General features: G+C 37.6%; 1 protein-coding gene and 1 long non-coding RNA gene across 6 annotated transcripts in view; one reads left to right on the top strand and one right to left on the bottom strand.

The window, feature by feature from the left end:
- ANKRD28 (ankyrin repeat domain 28) overlaps positions 1–17,173 on the top strand; it is a 197,664-nt gene extending 180,491 nt beyond the window's left edge. For all 5 annotated transcript variants that reach the window (XM_032144284.2, XM_032144285.2, XM_032144282.2 and 2 more), the window contains 8 exons: positions 145–364; positions 5,996–6,083; positions 6,175–6,258; positions 7,204–7,349; positions 7,997–8,079; positions 8,500–8,582; positions 9,533–9,624; positions 15,214–17,173. In XM_032144284.2, the coding sequence (XP_032000175.1) occupies positions 145–364; positions 5,996–6,083; positions 6,175–6,258; positions 7,204–7,349; positions 7,997–8,079; positions 8,500–8,582; positions 9,533–9,624; positions 15,214–15,500 (1,083 nt within the window). In that variant the 3' untranslated portion in view covers positions 15,501–17,173. The remainder of the gene's footprint in view (positions 1–144; positions 365–5,995; positions 6,084–6,174; positions 6,259–7,203; positions 7,350–7,996; positions 8,080–8,499; positions 8,583–9,532; positions 9,625–15,213) is intronic.
- On the bottom strand, positions 57–15,609 carry LOC131382320 (uncharacterized). The gene is made up of 3 exons (XR_009211708.1): positions 15,462–15,609; positions 14,866–14,923; positions 57–356 (listed from the first exon to the last, which is right to left on the bottom strand). It is a non-coding gene; the product is annotated as an uncharacterized LOC131382320 (long non-coding RNA).
- Positions 17,174–20,128: the final 2,955 nt, after the last annotated feature.

Raw genomic sequence — 20,128 nt, 5'->3', positions numbered from 1 at the left:
TACAGAATTACTCATAAAATGATAAATGGCTCTAATTGATGGAAGGATATGGAGAGTATGGTCTTTAAAGTTTTTAATTAGCTGAAATTGGCATGTAATGTTTAGCATAATATGTTTGACTACCTGTAAATTATTTTCTTTCAGGCAGTTACAGGCCATGAAGAATGTGTAGATGCATTACTTCAACATGGTGCTAAGTGCTTACTTCGGGATAGCAGGGGCCGGACGCCTATACACCTGTCTGCTGCCTGTGGACACATTGGTGTTCTCGGAGCCCTTTTGCAGTCAGCAGCATCTATGGATGCAAATCCAGCCACAGCAGACAATCATGGATATACGGCACTTCACTGGGCTTGCTACAATGGTTAAGTATACAAACACAAATGCATATCATTCTGTAGTGAACAGAGATAAAAGAATGACATATTTATAAGGCAAATTTTAAGTTTAAAATTAGCAAAACCCTTGGGAATAATCTACTATATAGGCTCACATACTAATAATACTTACTACGTAGGCTCACTCTTGTCCTTTGTCATGCTAAAGCCAAGACACTAGTTGTCAAAGGTGTTCTGAGATAAGCCATGAAGTATTTTTGAGGTTTTTCTTTTCTTTTTTTTTTTTTTTTTTTTAGTTTTGGTAGGGTCTTGCTATGTTGCCCAGGCTGGTCTTGAACTCCTGGCCTCAAGTGATCCTCCCACCTCAGCCTCCCAAAGTGTTGGGATTACAGGCATGAGCCACCATGTGGCCTGAAGTTTTTCTTAGATCCTTATTTCAACAAATATTTTGCATTTTTAGGAGGTTTTTACAATGTTTCCATTGCTTTTATATAGTGTGCTTGTATTTTGAGTTTGTTCTTTTACTTTTTTTTTTTTTTTAAGAGTCCCACTATGTTGCCCAGGCTGGTCTTGAACAACTGGGCTTAAGCAGTCCTCCCACATCAGACTCCCCAAGTGCTAGGATTACAGGCATGAGCCATTGCACCCAGCCATGTTCTTTTACTTTCTAAATACAATCATATTAGGGGAAAAATGACCAAAAGTAGGAGAAACAGTGAGATGTATCACATTCTGAACTGAAATCTATGTATGTTTTCTGAGCACATTGCAAGACAACATTCTTATATTACCAGTAATATCCATGCTCAGTGTTTTAAAGGAATAAATCCCTAGCAGGTCTTAGAATTAGAAACTTTGATGGGTTAACTCTGCTACATGGTTAAAAGAGATTTTCTTTGGCCTCCTACAGGCCCACAGTCACAGTCATCGCTTTTATAGGTAGACTCACAAAAGGTCACGTAGGGAAGCATAAAGCTACTTTGAAGGTATAGATGTTAAAAATGCAGTTTGGCTTATGAAATGCCACCAATTAAAATAATTTATGTAATGAAACATGTTGAGATATTTTTAGATTTGATCATCTTAGAAAACTCAAGTACATTATATATAGTGCAAGCATCAGTGTTGTCAAAGTTCAAGCTTGAGGCTTTAGCAGAGAAATTAGAGGTTTTTAAAATTTGTTTTCAATTTCAGTGTAGCTTCAAGATTAATGTTAATTATGACAGCAGATCTACAAAGCTGTAGTTCACAATTCTAATAACCTTCCCTCAAAATGCAGAGAAAATATAAATTGTCTCTTTATATAAATATCCATTTGCTAAAGATAAATAAGTATAATATCTGTTGTAAAATCATACTGCCTTACCAGGAAGTTGAGATTTGCTATCTTTCTGTAATATGCTGTTTCATAGTTCTTTCACTGGGAGCTGTTCTGACACAGTTATCAAGTTAAAGCAAAAGAGGAAAAAGCTGAATCTTATAAAATTATAACTTCATTAAATGTTTCCACAAGAATTTCTGAGATACAATATTTTGATTTTCGTATTAGTCCTTATGCCAAAGTTGGGAGTTGCATTCTTTTGCCGTGAGAACATTTTGGATTCTTGAGGTTTGTCCTATGATTCTGTTGGTTATCCTTCAGCTGAGTACTGATAGTACCATAAAAACTTGAATAGTTAAATCTGTTGCTCATTGAACTAATAGTTTAGTCTCTTTGTTTTTTACTACCTTAAATCTTTAACCAAAACAGTTTTGAAAACTATAAAACCTTTGGGGTTTAACTTCTCTTTTTCCCATTTCTACTTGCTAAGGCAAGTAGAAATGAGTGTAGTGAAGTGGCCAGAGACTAGTACTCATACTAGTACAAAGAAGATACTGTATTTTGTCATTGATATTTTTTATTTGTTTCTGTAATGTGACTTGACATTTTACAAGTATAAGGAAAACCCAAAATATCTAATAATAGTGGGAAAATGAGTTGTGTTTCTGTAAAAAAGTCAGTGAGATAAAACTGTTTAGAAGCAAAGACTTACTGCTTGGTTTTTAAAAATATATATCCCTGAAGATTAGCCATTGGAAAAATCACACAGTGAGATATTTTTCCTCAGAAAGAGCATTTAGTTGTAAATGTACTGCTGTAACTGTCCTTTGGAGAGTTGCTTTCTATTACGATGTTTCTTATCAGATCTATATGTAGAACAGTTTCCCTAATGTGAGTTCCTACTCTATCACTGCTAAATTTAGACTCTAAGCACGTTTTGTGCAAGAGACAGAATTTTGCAAGAACTGCATGCCTGGTTGCCATTTAAAGATCATAACAAATGTGTCTGATTTTCAGCCTGTAGCAAAATTGTGGTGCTGCTGAATTTGAGCTGGAAGGAATTAACTGAGTGTTGGCTATATGCAATAAGCAACTATATAGACAGCCTAAAATTAATACCATATTTATAGCCAAAAGCCCATTTTATAATTTGGCATTCTGAAAGTAGAATATGTAAAATGGTTTTTACTTTAACTAGTAATTATTGTACAGCTGGAAAGAAAAGTGGAAGCACGCCAACAAAACAGAAAACAACCTCTTAAAATGAAATGATGGCCAAGTTTTAGAAAAAAACTGGCTGTAGATACTAAAAGTTCACAATTTCAGTTTATGTAGTCATTCAATCATAGAACTTAAGAATATTTATTTATTCCTTTAAAAAATGTGTTCATTTTTATGAAGCTGTAAACATCCTCAGAATAGCCTCTGAAACTCAGGAGGACCCAGTTTACCATCCTATCTAGCTTTCATAAATAATGATAGAAAGTTATGAGATTGTCTGCTTGATATCACCCAGTAATGATTTCTGGAGGTAACCAGGGGGCCCCACTATTCCCTTTTCTCAGTCTGTACTCAGATAGTGAGTGGTTCTCAAACCCTTTGGTCTCAGGAACTATGGATTGATACTGACTGTATTAGAAATTGGAACTGAGAAATTTTAAAATACTTATTGATTTATTTAAAAATAATGTCTATTACATGTTAACATAAATAATCTTTTTTTATGAAAACTATTTTCCAAAAGTATTTTCTTTTTAGTGAGAAGAGTAGTACATCTCTTTATAGCTAATTTAAGAGAATAGTTGCGTTCTCATCTGTGTTTTTATTCATATATTTTTTGCGTCACCCCAGGGTTCCCTAGGCCACACCTTAAGAACCCATATATCTGGAGAATGGGAGGCTCTTAAGTCAACAATGGACAACTTTCCATTGCTGTATCTTAGTAATGAGTTAACATTCAGAATGATGGAATTAAAGGAGTTTCTCAACCTCAGCACTATGACGTTTTGGGCCAGATGATTGTTGCAAGGGACTCTCCAGTGCATTGCAAGATGTTTAGCAGCATCATTGGTTTCTACCCACTAGATGCCAGTTGCACTGCCCCACCTTCAGTTGTGATAAACAAAAATGTCTGTAGGCATTGCCACACACAATATCTGCTGATGGGCAAAATCCACTTGAAAACTACTAGATTAGAGAAAAGAACTGACAAAAGATGGAACACAATTACAGGTTTTTCTAAAAATTACTTTTCCACAATTATAGGATAAAGTTTAAGTTGATTAAGTTTCAGTAATTTAAAAAGAAAATATAACATCACTTTGGTAGGCAAATATTAAACCATGAAAATATATAAAGAGGCCATGTAAGAATCTAATTTATTCCTAAAGTAGATCCCAAATGACTAATGAAATAAAATAAGCAACATTTTATTTGTAGTAATTAGGGTATTAAATTAAAACCCTAGCTCTGGAATTAGGGTAAGAAAATTTGAAATTTGGATTTTTCTGTTTTTGAAGTTACTATTCAAAAGGATGGACCAGATATTGATCAATAATCAGTACAGTCAGCCCTCCATATCCATGGGTCCCCGATCGGTGAATTCAACTGAATGTCGATCAGAAATATAGGCTGAACATGTACAGACTTTTTTTTGTCATTATTCCCTAAACAATACAACTATTTATATAGCATTTACATTGAATTAAGTTGTAAGTAATCTAGAGATGACTCAAAGTATATGAGAAGATGTGTATAGATTATACACAAATAAACCATTTTGTACAAGGGAACTGTATAAGGGACTATGGAGTTTTGCTGTCCTATTGAGTCCTGGACCCAATCCCCCAAGAATACCAAGGCTGGATACTTGTCCTTTACCATATCAATATCACTTTGGTAGGAAATTGTCCTACAAAAATACTTCCTAAAATAAAAACAAAATGTTGGCCGTGGTAGCTTACGCCTGTAATCCCAGCATTTTAGGAGGCTGAGGCAGGCAGATCACTTGAGCTCTGGGATTCAAGACCAGTCTGAGCAACATGGCAAAACTTCATCTCTACAAAATATCAAAAAATTAGCCACGTGTGGTCGCCTTGCACCTGTTGTCTTAGCAACTCAGGAGGCTGAGGTGGGAGGATCACTTGAGCCCAGGAAGTTGAGGCTGCAGTGAGTCATAATCATGCCACTGCACTTCAACTTGGGCAACAGAGTAAGACCCTGTCTCAAAAAATTGTTTTAATAAAATAAAAAAATACCAGAATGTTTCTTTACAGCATTGTTGATAATATGAAGAATTTTTTTAAACTACCAATCACTTTAAAATCCATAATTAGATTAAATAATTTATGATATACTTTGATACTGTGAAGCTCTTCAGAACATTAAAGAATAAGATTGTAGCCAGGCACGGTGGCTCACACCTGTAATCCCAGCACTTTGGGAGATGAAGGCGGGTGGATCACCTGAGATCAGGAGTTCGAGATCAGCCTGACCAACATGGTGAAACCCTGTCTCTACTAAAAATACGAAAAAAGTTAGCTAGGCGTGGTGGTGGGCGCCTGTAGTCCCAGCTACTTGGAAGGCTGAGACAGGAGAATCACTTGAACCCGGGAGGCAGAGGTTGCAGTGAGCCAAGATCACGCCACTGCACTCCAGGCTGGGCGACAGAGCGAGACTCCATCTAAAATAATAATAATATTTCATATATGCTATTATGGAAGGATATGTGTAGTTAATATTAAGTAAAAGGCAAGGTGCAGAATTAAACATCCCATTGCCATTTAAAAAAAAAAATAGCACAGTCATCTCTTGTTTGCTGTTGAGGATTGGTTTCCAGGACCCCTTGTGAATACCAAAACCAACAGGTGCTCAAGTCCCTTATAGAAAATGGGATAGTATTTGCATATAACCTATGCACATTCTCTGCTATACTTTAAATCATCTCTGGATTACTTATAATAGCCAATGTAATGTAAATGGTATGTAAATAATTGGTACGCTGTATTTAGGGTATATGACAAGAAAACAAGTCTGCTCTGTTTTTTTTGTCCCCCAAATATTTTTAATTTGGGGTTAGTTGAATTGATGGATGCAGCACCCACGGATACAGAGAGCCAACTGTACATATTTGTGTGCGTGCAGTTGTATATGCCTAGAAATTTTCTGGAACTACTGGTGGCTTAACAGCTACCAGCGGTTATATTCCAGAGAGGGGATCTGGGAGATGGGATGAGGGAGAGACTTTTACATTTTTCCTTTAAACACTTATATGTATCTGTGATTTTTGCCAGTATCGCCTTTGAATTTTAATACCTGGTTCTTTACACCTATTTAGGTCACGAGACATGTGTAGAACTGCTTTTAGAACAGGAAGTTTTCCAGAAAACGGAAGGAAATGCTTTTAGTCCATTGCATTGTGCCGTGTAAGTAAAGCCAGAATGAATCAGATTTGGTTTGCGTGTTTTAAGAAATACACCATTGCTGTGAGAATGATCACCTTGTTACCTTACACAGGATAAATGACAACGAAGGTGCTGCCGAGATGTTAATTGATACATTAGGTGCCAGCATTGTGAACGCCACAGATTCAAAAGGAAGGTAGGAATTCAACTATGTATTAAATAGTTTTAGCCAGGCACAGTGGCTCATGCCTATAATCCTAACAATCTGGGAGGCTGAGGTGGGAGGATAACTTGAAGCCAGGAGTTTAAGACCAGCCTGGTCAACATAGCAAGACCTGCATCTCTACCAAAAGAAAAAAAAAATGCATGATGATGCATGCCTGTGATCCCAGCTATTCAGGTGGCTGAGGCAGGAGGATCACTTGAGTCCAGGAGTTTGAGGCAGCAGTGAGCTGTGATTGCGCCACTGCATTCCAGCCTGGGTGGCAGAGTGAGATCCCGTCTCTGCCCTACCCCCCAAAAAAGTTTTATTTTCAATAAGAAATAAATTTTAACTACTGGCTGGTGTGAGAGAATTTACAGAAACCCCATTATTAAAAGTTGATTTTTATATTTGCAAGTATAAATTGTTACAAGATCTCAATTATTTTTACATTATAAAAAGTTTTTCTATTTATAGATTTTAGGAAGTTTTCCTCCTTTAAACTATTTTAAAATGTAAATATTTTCCCCTTTCTTTAGAATTTGTTTGTTTCCCAAGATTATTGTTAACAAAGTTAACAGTTTTCTAAATAGGAATAAAGGCTGGAAAAAAGTCCAGCAGTTGTAATAAGCGGTGGTATTCAGATCAGGATTTATTTCTTTCAAAATTTCCTTTAATGATGTAATGTTATTTTAGCAATTTTGTAATTAATCTTCATACTAGTTCCAGTTTAATTAAGGCCTTCTATATTATTGAAAGTAGAAATTTCTATGAGAGAAATTAGTAAGCTCCATTGAGCCTATTTGTTTGTGTACAGGCAGTACTTTTATAGCCTAATATGTAAACCCTTAAAAACGGCATGTTACAAATTAAAGAATATTTTTCCAGCATATATAACATTCAAATTTAGTCATATATTTCAATTTTTCTTTATCACAGAACTCCTCTCCATGCAGCTGCCTTCACAGACCATGTGGAGTGTTTACAGCTGCTGCTCAGCCATAATGCTCAAGTCAATTCTGTGGACTCTACAGGGAAAACACCTCTTATGATGGCTGCAGAAAATGGACAAACAAATACAGTTGGTAAAGAAACTTCTTTAAAATTGTATTTTCCTAAGTATGTGTATCACTTACGTATAACTTAGATCCCAAGACTTCTGACTTTAACTACTTATCTTACTACTCCTAAGACTTAAAACCTTTTACCTGTTTGCAATCCACATTTTCATTTAGGGATACAATGTTTTAGTTTGCCCTTACTGATTGAGGATTCTACTTTACCATGGCCTTATAACATAGTGGTTAAGAACACTGGCTCTGGAGTTGGATTGCCTGAATGTGAGTCCTAGATCTTTCAGCTAAATGACCTTATGCCTCAGTTTTCTCATTTACAAAATGAGGAAAATAACAGTATCTACTTGGTGGATTGTTGTGAGGGTTAAATAAATTACTATAAATCCAGAGCATATAAAACAGTATTTAAAATTTAGTGCACAGTCACAAAATAAATGTCAATTGCCATTGTTAGAGTGTGTGACTTATACAACAATATAATTGTCTCATACAATTATATGAAGATATATACGTTATATATTACAATATTTTTCTTGTACTTAAGTTTTTGTGAGAGGGACTTTTTTGCTTTGTATCTTCGTTTCTCTACAGTGAGTTATTGGTAATCTAAGAAACATGTTCATAAACATAAGAATTGATGCACTTTTTCCTCCCAGAGATGCTGGTTAGCAGTGCTAGTGCAGAACTGACTTTACAAGATAACAGTAAAAATACTGCCCTCCATTTGGCTTGTAGCAAGGTATGTATACATTTTAAGAATATGTTTCCATTGTTAACAGTGACATTAAAAGTTTTTTGACTTCACTAAAATGAACAACTCAGGACCAAACCTCTCTAATGATCACTGGTATTAGATTTCTTGAACAAAATTATTGACTTATAAGGCACCATGGCGTATCAAAGTCTCCAGTAAGCCAAATAAGTTCTGGAACACAAGTCTAAGCATAATTATCCTCTTTCCTAAATCTTAATTTTGTCCTCTTCTCCTACCCTCACTCCCAAGATGTGTTTGGGCAAATATTAAGATAGTAGCCAGGAAAATTCATGGTATATGTATGGTGTTGTACATATTATATGGACTAGGGTTGCAGATTGTTTGGTGTATAAATGTATCCTTAATGGTGCCCAAGTTTTTATAACTTATCTGCCACAATTATAGGGTCATGAAACTAGTGCCTTGTTAATACTGGAAAAGATAACAGATAGAAACCTCATCAATGCAACCAACGCAGCCTTGCAAACGTGAGTACTGTCAGTATCTAGTATAAACTTTGTGACCTATAATTATAAAAATGATAAATGGATTTTATTAAACATGTGACTATTGGAATAGGTTTCATTAGTCATAGAAGCAATTTTAATAGTTTTACAACTGTCAAAACTCATTTCTAAAATGATCTCAACTAAAAGCCATATTATTTAAAATGCTTTTGAAACAATAATATATTTTTTTCCTTAATCCACCTACCTAATTTTCTGAAGGAAAGTAGTACTATTTTGGGTATTCTATGGAAATCAACTGTAATAATGTTACTTGAAACTAACAATAAATGAGGTAAGAAGCTTTATATGTGTCTGTAAGCCAATAAGGTTTCTGAAAGAATCAAAATTTTTAATAATGTGAGCAGCCAGCCTCCAGATAGACTGACAGAGATCTTACATCAGTGTCTCATTGTCCTTTGCTATTCCATTTTGAGGTTTAGTAAAGATAAAAATCTTAGAATATTGTTGTCCATTCTGGGATTAGTCAGATCCCTTGAAGGTCCAAAAATTAGTCATGATGCTTGTAAGCTGTTTTCAAAGCCTATTAGAATTTATGCTACTGCAGTTTAGTTTTTAATATATAGTCTATGTCTTTACCAGCCTCATTCCTTAACAACGGAGGAATGCAATTTCAATGGTAAAATTTTTTTAAACATTGAGAAGAAAAGTAACAAAAGGATTGGGTGAAGGTAGGGACCTGTCGATGGGACCTATGGCTGAGCTTGATGTCGAGCTACACGTTGAGAAGGTGTGACAGTGCACTGCACAGAGGTTCTGCTCTCTCTGCCCCCATCTTTTTTATTAGGATTAGGTGCCTCAAGTTTGTACCTCTTGGTCTTCACAAGCTGACAAAAATGCTCTTTGACAGCCAGGTGTGTATGTGCATGCACATGCACATATGTGTACATGTATCATGTTTTTTCCCCTAGACCTCTGCATGTTGCTGCCCGAAATGGGCTAACAATGGTGGTTCAGGAACTTTTGGGAAAAGGAGCAAGTGTGCTTGCAGTAGATGAAAATGGTAAGTTGGTTCTATACTCTCTTCCCTTAACCTAGCGCTTTTATCTTTTGATCCATATTTGAAGAGAAATAAACTTGGATATTTTTTATTGGTCAAAGAGGAGAGCTAAAGTTAATATTGAAGAGTAGTTTGTGGCAAAGGAATGAGGGCAAAAGAAATAGGAAAAGTTATCTAGCAGATGTACTTCTGAATTCCTATATCATCTGTTATAGCAAAGTTAGTATTTACTGTTTATACTTGCCACTTTCTCTTGTTTTAGTAGCCGAAGATTTTGTTCTTTCAGCAAATATTTATCAAGATCCTACTTAAGTGCTAATATTCTTATTTAAAGCCAGTGCTTCTACTCATGCACTAGATCCTGTCCCCTTTTGCCTACTTCATAATGTCACTTTGACGGTTCTCTTTTGTGTCCTGGAGTAACATTTTTCGCTCTCTTCCTGTATTATTCCTCTCAGTATATAAACATTAGTTCCCTCATCCTTAAAAAATAATTTATAAATCTCACTACTCCTGCCAGCTACTGCCGTATTTCTCTGTCCCCTTTTGCAGCAAAACTACTCTCTTGCTGTCCCCAGTTATTCCTCTCATTCTTCCATTCTTTTGTTGTTGTTGTCGTTGTTTGTTTGTTTTTGAGACGGAGTCTAGCTCTGTTGCCCAGGCTGGAGTGCAGTGGCATGATCTCGGCTTACTGCAACCTCCACCTCCTGGGTTCAAGTGATTCTCATGCCTCAGCCTCCCCAGGTAGCTGGGATTACAGGCACCTGCCACTACGCCTGGCTAAATTTTGTATTTTTAGTAGAGACGGAGTTTCACCATGTTGGCCAGGCTGGTCTCAAACTCCTGACCTCAGGTGATCCGCCTGCCTTGGCCTCCCAAATTGCTGGGATTACAGGTGTGAGCCACAGCATCCGGCATCATTCTTCCATTCTCTCTTAATTTCCGTATAGTCAGGCCTTCTCCCCCCTCACCCCTACACATAGCAAAACTGTTCCCATCAAAACCAACCAATGACTTCTACTATGTTAACTAAGCTCTCATTTTACTTGATAGATCAGCGTTTGGCACAACTGATTACTTGTTTCCTTTGATAAATTTTTTTTACTCTGCTTTTTGAACCCCACACTTCCTTGGTTTTCCTTCCACATTACTAGTTATTCCTTCTTAATTTCTTTTAGAAACTTTCTCCCTCTTCTCCTTCTAGGACTCAATCCTTCGTTCTTTTTGCTTTCTCTGTCTACATTGACTCCCTAGTGCTCTCATCAGTTCCTTTGGTTTTAAATACTACCTATATGCTGAGGATTCCCAGATTTATATTTCCAGCCTAGGCTTCTCACAGTCTCTATGTATCCATGTGCCTAATTGACACATCCATGTGGATGTCTGATAAACAGCTTAAACCTAGAATGTCCAGAACTGAACTGTTGATCCTTTCCCACTCCCCTTGCCAGAACTACTCTCCCCACAGCATCATGATCTCCACTGAAGACAGTTCTCATTCTTACAGTTGCTCAGGGCAAAACCCCTAGAGTCATCCTTGATTCCTCTCACTCATCCTCATTGTATAGTCCATCAGTATATACTATTGACTCCACCTCTAAAGTAGATCTAAAATATGCCGACTTTTTTCTTTACTGCTACCAGCCTGACCTGGATCCTTTTAAAGTATAAGAGAACATGTTACTCTTGAATTTCAGTTCTTCTTTTTTTTTTTTTTTTTTTTTTTTTTTTTAAGAGGCAGGGTCTCACTCTGTTGCCCAGACTAGAGTACAGTGGTGAAATCATAGCTGATTGTAACCTTGAACTCCTGGGCTCAAGAGAACCTCTCACCTCAGCCTCCCAAGTAGCTAGCACTACAAGTATGCATCACCAGGCCCAGCTAATTTATTTTTTGTGGTGACAGACTCTCACTATATTGTCCAGGCCAGTCTTGAACTCCTGGCCTCAAGCAATCCCCCCACCTTGGCCTCCCAGAGTGCTCCACCTGGCCCCACTCATAGTTCTTAAAATGACCTTACTAGGCCCTATATGATGTGTCCTCCACCTCGTTACCTTTCTGATATTATTTCCTACTCTTCTCCTTTCTCTACTTCATTCTGCCATGCCAGCTCCTCCATAGCAGGGTTATACATGCATTGTGATCTTCATTCTGGCTGTTTACTCTGCCTGAACACTCTGTCCCCAAACATCCAATGATTAAATCCGTCACCTGTTTCAAATCTTAGCTCCACTTCATCTTCTCAATGAAGCATATTCTAACTACTCTTTACTACAACTTGCTAGATACCCCTACCATAGCATTCTCAGTCCTTGTTAACCTGCTCCACTCTTTCCTCTTTTTTTACATAAAGCTTTTAACATATTGTATATAATGTACTTTTTTGTTATGTTGATTGTGTGTCTTCCCCACTAAACTGAATGTAAGCTCCACAAGAACAGTGAAATCTTTGTCAGTTGCATTCACTGATATATTCTTAGTGTTCTGAATAGTGCCTGAGCAAGTGGAGGCTCAGTGAATATTTGCTGCATGAGTGATTATGCCAAGCACTGTACTAACTTCTGAGGATACAGTGTAAAATAAGACATAGTCTACTCCCTTGAATGGAGATAAGAGTGTAAACAGGCTGTTAATGATGCACTTAAAATAGTTTAATTAGAATAAGCATAGAATGCTAGGAGAGTACCTAAGAGGGTCTTCAAATCCTTTCTTGCAGGATCAGAGAAGGCATCCCAAAAAATGTGACTGCTAAGCCAAAATCCAAAGGATAAGGAGAAAGTGGGGGAGGAACTTTCTAAGCAGAGAGAGTGGCATGTTAAGAGATACAACTGGCCGGGCACGGTGGCCCATGCCTGTGGTCCCAGCACTTTGGGAGGCCAAGGCAAGTGGATCACCTGAGGTCAGGAGTTCAAGACCAGCCCCGCCAACATGACAAAACCCCATCTCTACGAAAAATAAAAAAATTAGCCAGGTGTGGTGGCATGTGCCTGTAATCCTAGCTACTTGGGAGGCTGAGGCAGGAGAATCGCTTGAACCCAGGAGGCAGAGGTTGCGGTGAGCCGAGATCATGCCACTGCACTCTAGCCTGGGTGACAGAGCCAGACTTCGTCTCAAAAAATAACCCCCATGCAGAGGAGAGGAGCCTGTTTTTAGTCATATTCTGACTAGAAAACACACCTGAAACAAGCTTTTTTCCCCACCCCCACTCTCATCCAAGGTATCCTGGCCTATGTAATGGGTTGTTCTGCCTGCCAGCAGCAGGAACAACAGCAGCAGGCACCTTTAGAAGAACCCTTGAAAGAAGTGTGGGCGGTGAAGCACTCCCTAGCTACTTTGGACAAATAAAATTTAATTAAAAATACGGACAGCCTTCAGCCACTGCTGCCAAACTTGCAAGGACATCAGTTGTTCTCTTTGACCCTTGACAAAATGGGAACTTTACAAAGGGGGAAAAAATTACTTTCTGTGGCTGGGCACAGTGGCTTACTCCTGTAATCCCAGCAATTTGGGAGACAGAGGCAGAAAGATCACTTAAAGCCAGCAGTTTGAGACCAGCCTGGGCAACAAAGCAAGACCCTGTATCTACAAAAAAATTTAAAAATTAGCCAGGCATGGCGGGCGGATCACGAGGTCAGGAGATCGAGACCACGGTGAAACCCCGTCTCTATTAAAAATACAAAAAAATTAGCCGGGCGTGGTGGCGGGCACCTGTAGTCCCAGCTACTCGGAGGCTGAGGCAGGAGAATGGCGTGAACCCGGGAGGCGGAGCTTGCAGTGAGCCAAGATTGCGCTACTGCACTCCAGCCTGGGCGACAGAGCCAGACTCCGTCTCAAAAAAAAAAAAAAATTAGCCAGGCATGGCATGTGCCTATAGTCCCAGCTAGTCAGGGGGCTGAGGTGGGAGGATCACTTGAGCCCAGAGGTTGAGGGTGCAGTGAGCATGATCGTTACACTGCACTCCAGCCTGGGTGACAGAACAAGACCCTGTCTCAAAAAAAAAAAAAAAATCCTTTTTTTATCAAGGCCAATATAGCATAGATGAAAATATGTGGGAGAACTGGAAGCAACCAGATGCCCAATAGTTGAAATGTATAACTAAACCATAGTATAATCACACAATGAAATACTGTATAACAATGAAAATGAACCAACTACAGTTACATACAACATTGATAAATCTCACAAAATGCTACACAAAAAAGCCAGATATGAAATAATACATACTATATTATTCCATTTATATTAACTTTTTTAAAAACTCTAAACTGTAGGCTGGGTAAGGTGGTTCACATCTGTAATCCCAGCATTTGGGAGGCCAAGGCAGGCAGATCACTTGAGGCCAGGAGTTTGAGACCAGCCTGGCCAACATAGCAAAACCCCATCTCTACTAAAAATACAAAAAATTAGCTGGGCGTGGTGGCACACACCTGTAATCCCAGCTACTCAGGAGGCTGAGGCAGGTGAATCACTTGAACCCAGGAGGCAAAGGTTGCAGTGAGCCAAGTTTGCACCACTGCACTTCAGCTTGGGTGACCGAGCAAGACTCTGTCTCAAAAAAAAAAAAAAAAAAAAAAAAAAACTGTAGTGTTTATGACTCCACGTCGAAAGCAAGGAAATTACTACCCCATAAGTCAGTGTAGTAGTTACCATTGTGGAAGAAGAAAGGTATAACGATAGGGTAGAGGATATGTGGAGGCTTCTGGTATGCTGGTACTGTTCTCTTTCTTAATCTGTATGGTGGTTATACAAATGTATGTTATGTGATAAAACTATTAAAGTTGCATATGGTAGAATTGAAGCTTGGCATCACACTATTCTCACTTCTCTCCCGCTCCATCCTCAAGACCGAGTCTTGTACCAACTGAGGTACCAAATGTTTCCTCCTTGGTTTGCTGTGTTGACACTTTGTGGTAACTTATGACTAAGGTCAGTTGTCTTCCGCTTAAAAAAAGAGAATATTTACAAAGGAAATATTTGTTTTGATTTAGTAGTTTTTAAAGTTCATCTGTTTAGTTTGTCTACTGTTTTTCTTCAAGAGACTATGACCCCAAGATAAAAGTTAAATTGACAATTAAGTGTCATTCATTCAACACATACCTTTTGAGCACCTGCCCTGTGGCTGATGGAGCTGTACGCATTTAGATTTCTTAGCATCAAAAAGCTTCCTTACATAACTACAAATTAAATTTTTTTATTCTTATCTTGACACTGATATAACTGCAAATTAACAGTAAATCTCTGCTTACCATCCTGAAAGAAGATTCACTGATGTATGGTGTTTTTCTTATTCTAGCCCAGTTTTTTCTGTGAATTCAGATGGATACGGATAAGTTGTGAGACCTTGGGGAAATCATTCTTCTCTGGGCCCACTTCCTCTTCTGTTGTCTAGTCTAAGGTCTCCTTCCACCCTAGGTTTCTATGGCTATTCTTTTTCTACTTATTAGAAACTTGTGAATCATCCTGGTTACAGCAATTTATTACAAGCTAAGTAATGTAAAATATGTCTAAAGTTGAAGTACTTTAGGCTTATTTCCTTGTCTTTGGTGAAATACGTCTCAGGATGCTTAATTTTTAAATTTTATCTTTAATTCTAGGCTATACCCCAGCTTTGGCCTGTGCTCCCAATAAGGATGTGGCTGATTGCCTGGCTCTCATTTTGGCCACCATGATGCCTGTCTCATCAAGTAGTCCTTTATCATCCTTGACATTCAATGCCATTAACCGTTATACCAACACCTCAAAAACAGTCAGCTTTGAAGCTTTGCCCATCATGAGGAATGAACCTAGCTCCTATTGCAGTTTCAATAACATTGGAGGGGAACAGGAGTACTTATACACTGACGTGGATGAGCTCAACGACTCCGATTCTGAGACCTACTGAGAGGCTGAGGAGGAGGGAGTTCTCACAGTAAAGCTTCAAACTGCTTTTTCAGGAAAAAGGCACTTTGATATTCACGTAGAAATTCAACCTAAGAGGAAAGATCGCACAGTGAGCCAATGTTAAGAGATCTGATGACATTAGGAGGAAGAGTTTTAAAGGCAAGTTTTACAAAAGGAACTTCTAGAATCTTGAAATAGACTTGACTGAGGAGAACACATTGATGTCAGAATTCTTTGTGGAATTGTTTAATTTGGTTTTGCAGTGCCAGGAATAATTGGGGACACTGTGCACTCTAACCTGCTTACACAAGCAACACTATTGTAACAAAAGAAATAAAGACACTAGATTTAAATTTTATCAATAAAATTACAACTAAATTTAAAGGCAATAAAAGTTTGGTACAGTAGGCATTATGTGCACAGCAAATTGCAAAAGGACCAAATAACTGAAAGGTTTTTTTAATAAAATGCCATTTTGTGGAAACTGGAGTAGATTAAATGAAACATTACCTAAACCAAACTGCAATATTTCTGGAAATGAAGCTGAGATTTGGTTTTAAATGTTGAGTTTTTTTTTGTTTTTTTTTTTTTAAGAAAACATCTGAAAGCCTTCCAATGCTGTATTAAACCATGAGAGAAAGCAGATGTATTTTTACATTTTTTCTTTTACATAACTATTTCAAATTTCCAATTTTTATACTATTAGAATTAAAAACCAGCTGACTGGGTGCAATACGGGTGAAAATACTTGTGACACAGACATTGAGATGGATTGGGGTCAGGCTGTTGCCCTGTTTTGAATGGTTTGGGTTTAAAATAGTACTATTTTTGTTTGAAAATGTAAAGAATTTCCTAGAAAAAAATTCATGAAATCAAAAAGTAGACTATTTCACCCTATTGCAGCTAAGTGATCCTGGGGCATGGAGTCTTCAACCTCTCTACTTTGAATGACACACCTTAGTCACTTATGTTACTTTTGTGTCCCCACCATGGGTTGGGGGATTTTTTATGTTTATTCTGATCTATGAGTTTTGAAAAAGTGAATAATCAAAAGGAAAATAATTCCTTGTTGTTCATAAATTAAACATCACTAAAGTCTCTTGGAAGGCATTTCTGTATTGGGCAAGATTTAAAATACTAAAGCCTTAGGTCCTATTCATATTTAAAGTAGCATGTTTGTAACCTGTCACTATTTGGAGAGAGAAGCAGTTGCCTGCCAAATTGAAGACTACCTTTCAAATAGCAAAAGAGAGAGAGAAGGCTGATATTTTGGCTTTTAAATAAAGATTTGTGTGGTTCTGCTTTTACTGTAACTGTTACTTTCCCAGTGAAAATGATTCATATACATTGAGGGTCTTACAGGTATGGGTAAAGTTCTATAAATTGCAACAAAATGATACCCAATTTCATTTTATCCTTTTTGTATTGTGAAACTGGAAACTTTATGACATTGTAAATTATCAGCTGGTTTTTCTGAATATAAAGTGTGAAAACACAGAACAGTATTTTGATCTATTTGATAATTTTGTGAGTTTTTTGAAGAATTAATGAGCATGTACATAGAAATAGTGACTGCTTGAATACTGTATTTACTTGCACTCTTTCAGTACATCAAGATTCCTGTATATTTTAGAGTATAATAAAACACAGATGTGAGTTGTATTTAATGAATAATGTATTTGTATCTGTGCATATTATCTACAAATCTATAAAGTTTCTAGGGCATTGACTACTAGATTTTAAGCATTTTTTCTAAAATATTTACAGAAATTATAAATCTAATCCCCCATCTTTTCTTTATAATATAAAGAAGTCATAATGAACCCTTCCTAATTATTAGTAGTAGGAAGGTGAATATGCATTTTAATGACAGTGGACTACATTTTCTATTGTACCTTTTGAAAAGAAAAAAGAAAAATTCAAGCAGATTCTAAAAGTATACATATGTGTGCTTTCTCTTTCCTTTTAGGAATTCTCTTCTGAATTCCCTGAGGGAATTTTCTAGAATCTCAGAATTGAAAGAAACCTGAGGTTCATCCAGTCTCTAACCTCTTAACAAATGCAGGAGTCCCTTCTACAAGGGTGATCTTTCCACCTTGAACACTTCCAAGTGACTCTACCTCACCAAGCAGTCCATTCAGTTGTTGAGCAGCTCTAACTGTTAGAAAGGTCTTCCTTAGATGGAGTTGAAGCCTCCCTCCCGGTAACTTCTGTCTTTGGGCCTGGGTCTGTCCTCCAAGAGAACCCTGAGAATGTTGGAAGGATGAATCTCGCACATTCTGCCATGTCTTCTCTTACAGGCTGTTTGACTTTTCTGCTGAAGTGATTTCCAGAAGGACTCATTTGACACACTATTAGATTTACCACATCTAATGAAATCCAAGGTGTAGCTATAAAGTGAGAAGCTGTTTTTAATTTATCACATATACCAGAACTTCTATCCTGCATCACTTATATGTAAATGATGCTGTTACCAAAAACATTAAGGTAGTTCTTGCAAATGCCACCCCACTAAGAAAACTATTTCATTACTTTTGTAATCCATCTGTGAGAGTCTGCCCCCCAGCTTAACCACTTCCTTTGGTCTGCACCCAATGAAGGGAAACCCCAAAGTACTGTCTCAAATGGTATTTGAACTATGCCAGTATTGTTGGAATAAGTACATGAATTACTTGAATGAATGAACACAGCACCGTAGAAATTTCCTTTATGGTTACACCTTGTATGTCTAAAGCATTCAGGCCCTGTTCTGTAGTGTTTCTTATCCTCACACAGAGTAGAAAAGCCTGTTTGCTTTATTTAACTTAATGCATAAAAGATGACATCTGAAATATCTGATGTGTATTATAATACCAACTTCTGCTCTAGAACTACTTTGGGTGAAATGGTGGTAATAGCAAATGACCTCCTTTAACAAGACACTCATCTCAAACAGTGCCATTTAGTTCAGGAGATCTCTAAGTGTAGCTGTACATTTTGGGGTTAATTTGGCTTATATTGGACCTTTTAAAAGAAATAAAGTTTTTTAATGCAATAAATCAAATGTCTGTCTCTTTTACATGCAAACTTCTTTTCCCTTAAACTGTCTAGCATTGAATTGACAAGTTTTTTTTCCTTTTCTAATAAAAAAAGACTTTTTAGCAAAGCTGTTTTAGACTTTAAATGAACCTATCTATATGGGATTTTCAAATATATTTATTCAACAAATATTGCTTGCCTGCTGTATACTTGGGAGTGGGAATGGGCAGAAAACCAAGAAATTGTGATCTCGTCCTTTAGGAGCTTACAATTAATTTCATTGTGGAAAGGTATAAGTAGAAAGTAATAAAAGTGTAATTGAGGTAGAGATTAATTGATAAAAGGTACAGAATAAGATCACATTGGGAGGGAAGATCAGAACAGGCGTCATGGAAGACTAGGTCCTGACATTGAGAATCAGATTTGAACAGATGGAGAAGAGGGCAAATGATACCCTATGTGAAAAGAACAAAATCAGCAGCTCTTTAAATGGTTGGTGGAGTTGGTGGAGGGGCGTTCTGGGATACAGTAGATACTGGCACTTAGCAATCCTGAGCATAGAAAGATGATGAAAATATATAAAAGAGCTAATTGGAAACATGTACAAGATTAGATAATAGAAGTGAGAACAAATAGACATAAATAGGTGATGGGAGGAACAGGTGAAGAGGGCTTTAATAACCTTTCTCAAAGTGGTCTTTATGCAGGTAATAATAATAGAAAATGCCTATGCAGCATTTATCATGTACCAGGCAAGGTTGTAAGTACTTGAAATAAATTATCTCTTAATCCACACAACTGTTCTGTGTGGTAGGTACTATTTATAGCACGATTTAACAGATGAGGAAAGAGGGGGAGATGAAGTAGTGTTTGCCCAAGGTCACCTGGCTAGTAATTTGTGAAGCCTAGATTCAAATCCAGGCAGTCATGTCCATAGTCGGTGCTCTTAACCCCCTAATGACTGCTGACATGCAATCTGGTCTTTGTTGAAATCGTTGATTTTGAAGTTGAGACACACACTGAACACTAAATTGTGTAAGTTCCCCTCATTTTATTCTCCTAGATTATTTTTAGGAGAAATATGTAAATCTGACTGCAACAGGTGTTTATTGAACACCTGCTATGTGCCAGGAACTGTGCTAGGCTCTTGGCATACAGCAGTAAAGGGGGTGGCAACATAGTTTGCCCTCAGGAGTGGATCCTAAAAGAATGATGTCTTCTTACGTTTCAGTTGCTGTTGCCACCTAACCACCCCAAATCTCAGTTGTTTAAAATAATCATTCTTGCTCGTGCCTCTGCAGATTGGCTGACATCAGCTTGTGTGGGTGACTGCTTCAAGCTGGGTCTCTGGCTGGGCTTTACTACCTGCTATGAGTTGTGCTTCCACCTGCTCCATCTATGTTCATTCTTGGGCCTGGGCTAAAATACTAAAGTTATACAGAAGTTTCCACACTGATGGTAGAAGCACAAGAAGGCAAGCCCAACCACACAAGTATGGTTTGTGCCTTCTGCGTGCATCACATCTGCCAACACTCCACTGGCCGTAACAAATCATGTAGCCACGCCCGCCCTACCTCAGTGGGATGGGGCAGTATTCTCTGCCATTTGGCA

This window comes from Hylobates moloch, unplaced genomic scaffold, assembly GCF_009828535.3.
Source record: "Hylobates moloch isolate HMO894 unplaced genomic scaffold, HMol_V3 SCAFFOLD_22, whole genome shotgun sequence".
In the NCBI taxonomy this organism is placed as follows: domain Eukaryota; kingdom Metazoa; phylum Chordata; class Mammalia; order Primates; family Hylobatidae; genus Hylobates; species Hylobates moloch.
This window is presented reverse-complemented; position numbering and strand designations above follow the sequence as displayed.